A 10,733-nucleotide genomic window follows, 5' to 3' on the forward strand; every position below is an offset into this window, starting at 1 on the left:
AAGAGAAATCTCAATCATTCCCAATCTTGCAGAGACGGAGAGCGTAGGTATATGTAAGGAGATAACATGGACACAGGCTAATTACTGCTAACTAAAATGCTAGTTAACATTAGTAATTAAACTTAAACAGTTAATGTAAGTCGAAACTGCCTGCGAGCTTCTCCTGTACTATACCGTAATTCCTCTACTATGCGACAGTAAGTTGCGTGGTTATGACACAATCGTTAGCCTATGCGACAGTAAGTTGCGTGGTTATGACACAATCGTTAGCCTATTTTTACAAAAACGTCTGCTACGGAGCCATAACGTGAGGTACAAGGTAATGGAGCCTTTTATACATTGTCGTGTTTCTTTAGAAATAAACAATGGACAAATAGAGTCTTTAAACGCTTCAGATGTAAAATTATTTGCTGTCAAAGTGACGTCAAAATGAATGGCAGTCAATGGAATGCTAATGTTGGGTGATCGCTTTGTAGCATCAAAATGGCGCCATAGAAGGTTTGAGCTCTGAAGCGAAGCTTACCCCCTTGGTTTTTACCATAGACAGTATATAAGAATGGACCAACAGATCCCGTTGCTCTGGACGGAGACGAGTGAAGGCCATTAGAAGCACTTTTCCGGTGATGGCTGAGCGTTACTGCGCAGCCTCAAACTGAGAGAGACGACGTAAATGTGCCGTGAGCAACGTGTCTGAAAGTTGTAAGTCTTCTGGTAGCTGTGCCAAGAGAAATCTCAGTCATTCCCAATCTTGCAGAGACGGAGAGCGTAGGTATATGTAAGGAGATAACATGGACACAGGCTAATTATTGCTAACTAAAATGCTAGTTAACATTAGTAATTAAACTTAAACAGCTAATGTGAGATGAAGCTGCCTGAGAGCTTCTCCTGTACTATACAGTAATTCCTCTACTATGCGACAGTAAGTCGCGTGGTTATGACACAATCGTTAGCCTATTTTTACAAAAACGTCTGCTACGGAGCCATAACGTGAGGTACAAGGTAATGGAGCCTTTTATACATTGTCGTGTTTCTTTAGAAATAAACAATGGACAAATAGAGTCTTTAAACGCTTCAGATGTAAAGTTATTCGCTGTCAAAGTGGCGTCAAAATGAATGGCAGTCAATGGAATGCTAATGGGAGGTGATGGCTTATTAGCATCAAAATGGTGCCATAGGAGGTTTGCGGTCCGAGGAGAAGCTTACCCCCTTGGTTTTTACCTAGACGATACTTACTTCCGTTATGGATTTCTTTTTCTTGTCCATTTGGAGTAAACTAAAAGCCTTGTGAACTCATCGCCGCCCTCCATAAACATATTCGAGACACTACAGCCATGTAAATAATAAACACGATTCTTTGTCAAAGAACATTTTAGCCTGAGGGTGATGTAAGAGCGAAGCTCTCGGAGTATCCTCTGGAGAGCATACATTGTATACATACATACATACATACATACATATATACACATACATACATATACATGTACATTAGTCAGAAAATTATATAGCCATTGCTGGCCATTATATTTCTTGTGTATCAGTGGAAATATTGGCCTGAATGTGGCACTAGAGGAAAGGATTTTACCACAGCAAATGTCATGGAAATCAGGCCACTAATTCTGGATGTGTAATAGTACAACATTTTACATTTGACTACTACAAACAGAATAACATTCTAAAGTTTTGGCAAGGGGAACATTTGTGATAGTATGGTGGTTATGTGAAAGGTTTAGGTTTCAAAAACCATTAAGGAATCATACTGTAGGACCCATGAATATATTATAAAATTACAGTTAGTAGTTGACATCTTGTTCTGTTCTGGAAATGCTGGATTTTATGATAAGATACAATTATCTTCTAGCATGAACCCTGAAAACAAATGTATTCTCAACATCAGTGGGTCTTCTTTCTTCTTTGGGGTGGCAGTAGCTCAGTCTGTAGGAACCGGAGGGTCACCTGTTCAAGTCCCCATATGGACCAAGTACGCAGTGTGGACTGGTAGCTAGAGAGGTGCTAGTACACCTCCTGGGCACTGCCAAGGTGCCCTTGAGCAAGGTATCGAACCCCCCAACTGCTCGGGCGCCTTTAATGGGCAGCCCCTTCACTCTGACATCTCTCCATTTGTACATGTTTAAGGTCCTGTTGTGTGTGTGTGTGTGTGTGTGTGTGTGTGTGTGTGTGTGTGTGTGTTGGGCCTTCTCAAAGTGAAGAAAAACTGTAACCAACTGCATATAGGGTAGGCCTGTTATTTAATTTCATGATTAGATGATGCCTGACAACTTTGACATTTCATACCAAGCAAAAACAGAGAAAAGTTTGCTCTTTGGTTATTATCGAATCATTTTAAAAGTATACAAGATGAAACTCAGCTCAGAAAACAAACAAGTCACACACTTGGATGGAAAAAATACTTTAATATACACACTTTTTGCATAAATAGAACAGTGAGTTGCATTATAATTCTGTAGGATAGATTTTTAGTATATAACTATTTTTTAAACACCTCTACTTTAGTCTAAACATGAATTTTGCACTGTAGCCTGTACGTTTACAATCATGGCTTGTGTTATGGAGGTCAGGTTTGTCTAAAGCTGGGTTGGGTTGAAGAACTGAATGCAAAACAAACTGGCATTTCAAGTAATTAGCAGAAATATGAGATGTGTACAAAAAGATTTCACATCTGGAATGAAATTATGATGAATGGTGTGCAATGTGTAAAATGTGTTGAACAGAAAGCAGATATCCTCATCGCTATGCAACGAAAATCAAAAACAAAAGATTGAGCGGTGTGCTTTTTATTGACATAAACAGATTCTTTGTCGCCTTCAGGCAAATGCTTTGATGTGGCACCAAATTCCTCAGCAAGCAATGTTTCAATCAATAGGGTTCACCTTGGAACTGACAGTGAGTATTAATTAAAATGCAAACAACCAACCTAGTTTTTTTATTTTATTTTATGAGCTCATGTGAAACCAAATAATTAATTTGAACTGGGTTTGGCCTGTATTAGTAAATATTACTTATTTACTCATATAGATCAGTCTTTTCTAACCCAAACACCTCCAGAGAATTAAATAAAAAAAGATGGATCAGGTTGACTGTGGAAATGACTTTTTGAGCAATATATTTTGTGGTTCAGAACTTTGAATAATTTGCAAATGGTTATTAAAAGCAGACTTGGAATTATATGGATCTGCAAATTTCTCCCTTGCATCGCAATTCATCATATTACAAAGTCTTGGCTCATGTAAATACATTTGTAAACTAAAGGCAGTTTCTAAACTTAGAAGCCCATTCTCTGATCAAACCCTTTATGACATTTAAACAGTTTCTGCATTAAATAAAGGGGCACACATGTATTTTGCTAAAACCAGAGGTGGAAGATACACATATCTGATTGCAACCATGTGCCAGACTGTAAGGACTAGTCAAGTATCACTGTGACAGCAGGGTGGTGGAAGTAATGAATCATTACTTGTAGCTGTACATCAACATAACCAAAATATTTAAAGTCATACTCCTAAACTCAAATAATTAAGTCTAAATGAGTTTATTACACCCAATAACCTGATTTCTTGTGTAAGTAAACATAGTCTCAGTGTGATTTACTAGTAAACAAATGTTTCCTTAGCCATTTACTCATGATTTATGTCTTCAATGTAACATTATTGGTATTTTTTACCACTTAATAAACAGTAAATTATCTTGTATACTGATATACTAAACCATTTTTTCATGTTTCATCATCTTCTCCACAAAAGTAATTTCCAAATTCGCCATGGTCCTTGCTGCTTCCTTTAATGCATTACCTATATGAGGGCTCACTCCATTGCAATCATTATTGTCAAGTGTAGTTTTAAAAACAAAAAAAACTAGTATGAGATTTGGAATTGCATAAAAAAAATCAACTAAAATAAATGTAACTGGTTCAAAATGGTGACTTTCCACCTCTGTGTTTTACATAATAGACCACAAACTAAATACATCTCCCATTGTCAATACAACATTTAATAAGGCTACATAATTACATATATCATCAGTTGTACCCAATTAAAAAGAACACGTTCAGAAATGATCAGGGAGTAATGATCAAAAATTTGTCCTTTTAAATCAGATTCAAAAAAAGGTATCACTGTGCCTATTTCAAAAAGTTAGTGAGTTTCACCCTCTGTCATGAAAGCAACCAAATAACCAAACTGAGTTCAGTCAGTACAAACCTACAGGTAACTTGCAGAATTAAGAAACTGTACAATTAAAGGATAAAATGAATGTTGTTGCAGCCAAAGTGAAATCATTTTTATTTTCCAATAAACCAATTTTTGGGTCTATTCGTGATTTGAGTGAACTAACCTTATAAGGTGATCTACTTTACTACTCCCACCCATACCTTACAGAACAGGTAAATGTCACCCAGCCAAATGCAAATGGTCAATTTGACAAAATATATATAAATCATTTAGATGGCTTTCTTCTCATTAGTCTTATAGTGTGCTGTTAAAGGTTTCATTAAAACTTCTATTAATATATGTAAAATGTGTTTCATTTATTTTACAAGTTACCTGTTTTCATACAATCCCAGTCAGTGAATGTGCTTGTGCAGCACCAAACTTGACACTCATGATGCCCTGCTTTGGACAGATGTCGGGCTTTATCCCATCTCATAACACGACATCAACACTTCTGAGCTGTTATAACATCTCTAACAAATCCTTAAGTTATTCGGAAATAACAGCCAAACTGTCCATTTCTTGTTGAGGTAACCCTAAAAGCCCCTCCCACAGCCTGGTCCCAAGTCAACCGAGTTGGATGTCGACTCCTGGTGGTAGCACCGTGGTGTAACGAGGGTCTAGTTTGGGCACAAAGCCTTTAAAGTCCCTGGAGGCTTGAGTCCCAAAAACATCGAGCAACTGTCGGTTCATCAGAGCAAACCTAGGAGCGGAGAGAGAAAAATAATCTCATTACTGTAATAAAAAAAATACAACTCTCACTAACAGATTATCTTAACATGGACAGAAACAGTCTGACTACTGACAATCTAAAAAGACAGAATTTGATTCAACAGCTGACAGTTTCCACACCATACACACCTGCCCTTAGTTAAACGCAGAAGGAACTTCCAGTAAGTAGGCCTGAGGTTCTGCACTTCCATTACAGCCTGTGTAACAGGAAGGAGTCATACATTATATCCTTACTCAGCAAAGAAAAATGTGTGTGAAGCATATTTATGTATACATTTTTTGTCACTTACAGCTTGGAAACAGATAGCAGTGGAGATGGCATATATGACCGTGTCTGCATGAGGAAAGTAAGGGAACCGTCCGGCCTCAATGCCTTTGAAGTATATGGTCTAAAGACAGAGATTATTACATGTGCTGTTAATTATAAATTGCCCAGTACAAAAGGTTTCAGATAAGGAGATATGTTACTAACATGCAAGTCTATTTCCTGTTGTAGCTGTTCTGGCAATCTGAGAATTTAGGAACTACTGTCATGGCATGTCCATAACATTTCTACAAGGCTCTAGTGTGAATAAAAGCAACCACATTGCCAGATGACTAACGTTTATTACTGACCTGCTGCATGTATACACAGATTTACAGTAGCCAGGTTACTAAAGTGTATGTAAATGCCTTAGTAACTTAATTTATTGTATGCACGTAAACATACTTGTATACACCGGGAGATGTGTCTGGATTATGATGAAAATGCGGTATTTCTCAGTAGACCCTATTTATATATAATATTCAGTAAATACTGTTCGTCTATCCTTGAGATGAAAAATGAATGTTAGTGTGTATATTTTCTTGACAACATAATTTTCTGTGATTAATATCACTTGTTTCTGAGATTTTCTTTTACCTCCACCAGCTTAGAGAAGAGATACATGGATATTGTCGTGCTTTTGTAGAAGAACATCGAAATACCAGCCAGGAAGCCTTGAAAGCGAAAAAGATTAAAATAATTAAAAAAGATTAAATCAGCCGAGACATGGCATGATATTAGCTGACACAATCAGGAGGAGGATTGCTCTACAAGGACATTGTTTGACAGTTTACACAATCCTGTCTCACCAGCTATCAGTGCATGGAGTTCATCATCGATGTTGCGCAGCCAGCGCAGCAAACAGCTTGTTCCCTTAGTGAAAAAGAAAAACATTTAAAAAAAAATAGAAAAGAAATATAATATCCACCTGACAACACAAGAGATACTAACATAGGGAAAATATAGGAAATGTTAGCAAACACAATACAAAATATTTGAGGACAACAACTCAGAGACAGAAATCAGATTACAAATTAAAATGTGCCTTTAAGGAGTTGGGGGACACAACTGTTTGTAAATGTTTTTGCCAACCTAAAAGCAAGAATGGAAGCAAGGAAGAAAAAAAATAACAGAGATGTCATAGAAAAAAGAAAACCTGTTAAGTATGAAATGTACCTTGTAGATACTGACAAAAGATCCAAGAAAGGCCCCGAGTTGGAAGTTCTCCTTGTTGTAGAAGAGGGAGGGGAGCTGTGAGGGTTTTGTAAACATGTGCCTGAATGCTGAAGGCACTTTAAGACAACACTGAATCAGGTAGCCAACACTGAACATCCTGACAAAACCCTGGACAATGAAAGAAAATTTAAAAAAATTATTATTAGTTAATAATATAGTATTTGAGTATTATAAAGCCATCATCATAACACAAGTGTCTTACTTTCACACAGTAGGAAATGCAGTTGTCTTGGTAATGTTTACAACATCTGTGCCTTGGACCCTTCTTGCATCTGGATTATTTATAAAAAAAAAAAAAATTAAAAAAAAAAAAAATTCTGGGCATTCTGTACACATCTTTGTGTCAGTGTAAAGGTGTGTATTCTCTCACATTGACTCTAGCAGTTCCCTTGTGTGGGCTACCAAAGTTTTCCTACTGGAGCTGGGCCCTTCTGCTGACACCTGTGAATCCTCTGTCTCTGTAGCAGCTGTCCTCTCAAGGGGTCTCGCGCAGATCTGTTCTGCCACGACAAAGTGAGTTGGAATCTCTTCTTTTCCGATGATGAACCTGTCACAAAAAATGCACACCGCCTCAGTGAGCTTTACCAAAACACTATCAGTCAATTTAAATCAAGGCATCAGTGGGAACAGGGACAACTTACTTTAATGCAGAGAATGCAAAGCCTTTGAGACCATCTTTACTCCTGCAACATAAAACACAACTTAAGTTAACTCAAACTCTAAACATTCACTCTTGTTTTTAATATTTGAAGGCTATTCATAATAACCAATTGACCAATGTTTCACATTTCACTGTAAAAATTTGACCTGAAGAAGAACGTGAAGAGCGATGCGGTTACGCAGAACAAGAGCACCTAATGGAAAACAGAGACAGAGGGGCATCAGGACAAAGGGTGCAAAGGAATCAGGCCATGGGACTTATTTCACCACCATGATACAATCTGGCCTAAAGGATATACATTAAATCATTAGGGGACACAAACTACTATCAAGGTTATTCATAGACATCCGACAACTCATGCTGAGCTACTTCATATTGTTTACTGACACATGCACAAGCCCTGAATGGCAAGCCAGCTAGAGCCTAACCCCTTAAACATACACATTTTTTAAAAATCAGGATTGTATGTATGTATGTGTGTGTGTATATATATATATATATATATATATATTATATACACTATTATGACGGCCATTATGAAGTGATGTACAACGGGCAGTGAGCAATTTTGCTGTCTGGTGGCAGTCTGTGCATGCACATGATGACAGTCTGTCTGTGTACTGTACTGTACGAATGTATGCACTATGTTGTGTTGAATCCTCTAAACAGCAGATACTGTTTGTGTGTGAGACAAATTTCCTTCGGGACAATACAAATCTATCACATTTAGGCCTGTCGCGATAGTCAATAAATCAATTAATCGCATGATAAATAAAAATGGAGTGCGATAATTTTTCCGGCAGCGATAATTTTTCTGGCCGCGATCATTTCTATTTGCATGCTTGTTTGTTTGTTTTCCTCCCCCCCCCCCAAGCTCCCTTCACTTTCAGTTCACTCGAACTCAAACCGCCATGTAATCTTACCTCGCCGTGTGTGATGGGTTTGATGATGCCTCGTGTCACTGCCATACGGAACAAAGTCTCAGTGGCCTGACAACAAGATTACAATGTCACATATACGTTGTGTGGCAAAAGCAGATATATCTCTTTATGTATAACACATCATGTTTAAATGAACAGAGTAGCTCTTACAAGATTTGCCATGTATATTGTCAGCAGCCCTCTCCTGGCAAGGAAAGGGAGAGACATATATATTGTCAGTAAACACAGAATCAATATTCACAAGGCCACGCCTGATACTTGAGATGTATACAACAACTGCAATTTATGTGTAGTGTTGTACTTGGCAAATGTGTTTTAATCAAAACTGGGAGAGTAAGAGAACCAAGAAAAATGTGTTGAAAAAAGAACAGAAAGGAATCTCACCTGCTCTTGCGCTCCAGGAGGATGGCAATATAGGAGGCAGGCAGAGCTGAGCCAAACCCAGCAGACCAGGAGTAGAACCCTCCAAACAGTTTCCTAAAGTCAGAAATATACAGCTTTATTTCAATGTTATTTTTTTTTTTTTTCCACCTGGAAAGTGGACTCAATCACACTGTCAGCACAGATTTTCTTTAAAGAAGCAATGTTTTGGTCAAATATATATTTTCCTTTTGTAATCAAAGGAACAATATTATCTAAATATTTAGATGTTTCAGTTACTAAATGTAAATTTAACTTGTGTTTGTTTTGTGCTATTGCAATTCCCGGCTTTCCCCTCTGGGGATTAATAAATGCTTATCTTATCTGATATTTACAAGAAAACTCCACAGGGAACATTTGAGCAACTCTGAAAACGTTTGGAAAAACAAAAACAACAGAGTCTGAGATAATAATGACTATACCATTTCTTCTTCATCAAACATTTACTCGGATCCTCAGGTGCATCACTTTAGATTCTGAAACCCTTTGAATCTCTTGCATCTTAACTTCAACTGAGTTGTGTGATTGACAGTGTTTATCTGTGTGACATTTCTTGGACCTACTAACCTGAGAATGCAGAAGAAAACAATGTAGAGACTTCCATTGGTAGCGAGGAAAGAAGTAGACCACAGGATCTCTGGGAGAAGCTTTTTTAAATAGTAATCCTTCTTCCTTCTCCTTAGAACAGCTGCTATCTGCAATATAGTTGAGCTGCAGTCAAGGCTGTAGGTGTTTACATTTCATCATTGCACAAGAGTTGAGAAAAACATGTTGTGCAATTGTGTTAATACATTCCCGTTGGATCTGATAACGGTCTGTACAGTTAGAAACTGCACCAAAACTGGTCAACGACTTTACTCTGGAATCAATCAGACGGCATTTACTTATCAAATGTTTTTCAAAACTGTACATTCACATTGTTTGTGCACGTGCAAGAACTTGAACTTAGTCCCCGAATGTCAGACGGCGACATGTCAGTTAATCTTTAGGACGTTTTCTCAGAACCAGTTAGCCTTACTTGGTTAGCTAGCTTACTTTAGCTTCAGAGACTCCCAAGTCCAAATATTGCAGGTCAAACAGCAAAACTTACCAGGTAAAGAGGGGCGTATATTTTGAAGGAGACCTCCAGAGCACCCTTGGCTACATCCACAGCCGACTGCACACACGAAGGGTTCCAAGTATGACCGATCTCGTAGCAGCTATGCGGTATTTTACTGAGAGCGGCCATGTCTGTCTGTACACAACCAATAGGTAACGCGCTGTCGTGCGGGTTCACTGTGAGGGGAGCGCGGCCACGCAAAAGAGCTGTGCACGTGCACGGTGCTGTCGGGACTGGACCGATACTGATCAAAAGGCATGCATTGTGAATCAATGTTTTTTTGAAGATCAGTGAATTGTTGCCCGTATCCAGTACAATGAGGCCCTCGTAAAACCCTTAAGATTTACTTTGTGATTTTGTGTGAATCAACATTGTTTTAAATATTTCATCAGTTTCATATGTCCCCCAAATCAGGGACTGAAACAGACAACCGGACACAGCTACAGTATAATTTAAGGTAATTTGACATTATGAATGTATTGATTATTTTGGAAACTAAATTATGAATAAATGTAGAATGGCAGTAACGTTACATCTCACTCATCCTTAGCTAATAAATTAATGACATTTAATCCATAAACGTTTACTTGGAAACTGCATTGCCTTGAAAATGCTTTTGCTCTTTCAATATCAGTTCTCTAAATTTAAGATTAAGAGACATGGAGAGGCCCATTAATCATTAAAACCAGAATTAGCTAAATCAGTATAGAGATGGGCTGTGTGACAAGATGTGAAGAGGTTTGTTCTTTGCTTCAATGCCAACATCACAGGTTCAATTCCCCCACCTGCTCACTGTGGACAGCACTTCAACTAAATAACCTATGTAAATCTGCCTAAATCTTCAACTAAATGCCTAAATCGCTAATCAGATTAGGTTTATTCTGACACAAGATGTTAACCATTGCTGTAATAACATATTGTGCTCTGTTGGTGTTCATGTGGAGGCATGACAATGTACACACTAGCATGATTTGCCAGTGTTTGGTGGTTTAGTGGTAGCTGAGATACTAAATTTGGCATATTTTGTTAGACTGTAACATAAAGTACAGCACAGACATGTAGAGCCACAACTTCAGAATGGTATGGTAATCTGACAGTTTAGATTCAGTTGAACTGC

At 37.9% G+C, this 10,733-nt stretch overlaps 1 protein-coding gene across 1 annotated transcript; it reads right to left on the minus strand.

Moving 5' to 3' along the window:
- Positions 1-3,778: 3,778 nt before the first annotated feature.
- On the minus strand, positions 3,779-9,777 carry tmem135 (transmembrane protein 135). Its single transcript, XM_078266080.1, has 15 exons — positions 9,608-9,777; positions 9,085-9,212; positions 8,482-8,574; positions 8,248-8,281; positions 8,080-8,145; positions 7,303-7,349; positions 7,137-7,178; positions 6,866-7,042; positions 6,698-6,767; positions 6,436-6,603; positions 6,069-6,132; positions 5,857-5,933; positions 5,246-5,344; positions 5,085-5,152; positions 3,779-4,926 (listed from the first exon to the last, which is right to left on the minus strand). The coding sequence occupies exons 1-15, from the start codon at positions 9,743-9,745 to the stop codon at positions 4,791-4,793; spliced, it is 1,407 nt and encodes a 468-aa protein (XP_078122206.1). The 5' UTR covers positions 9,746-9,777; the 3' UTR covers positions 3,779-4,790.
- Positions 9,778-10,733: the final 956 nt, after the last annotated feature.

This window comes from Sander vitreus, chromosome 13 (genome assembly GCF_031162955.1).
Source record: "Sander vitreus isolate 19-12246 chromosome 13, sanVit1, whole genome shotgun sequence".
In the NCBI taxonomy this organism is placed as follows: Eukaryota; Metazoa; Chordata; class Actinopteri; order Perciformes; family Percidae; genus Sander; species Sander vitreus.

Excerpts from the sequence above, each read along its gene's own strand:
- tmem135 (XM_078266080.1), bottom strand. The coding sequence starts at position 9,745 with ATGGCCGCTCTCAGTAAAATACCGCATAGCTGCTACGAGATCGGTCAT. Across the intron at positions 8,575-9,084 it reads GTTTTCTTCTGCATTCTCAG|GAAACTGTTTGGAGGGTTCT; the intron begins GTTAGTAGGTCC and ends TTCTGACTTTAG. Across the intron at positions 8,282-8,481 it reads CTCCTGGAGCGCAAGAGCAG|GAGAGGGCTGCTGACAATAT; the intron begins GTGAGATTCCTT and ends TTTCCTTGCCAG.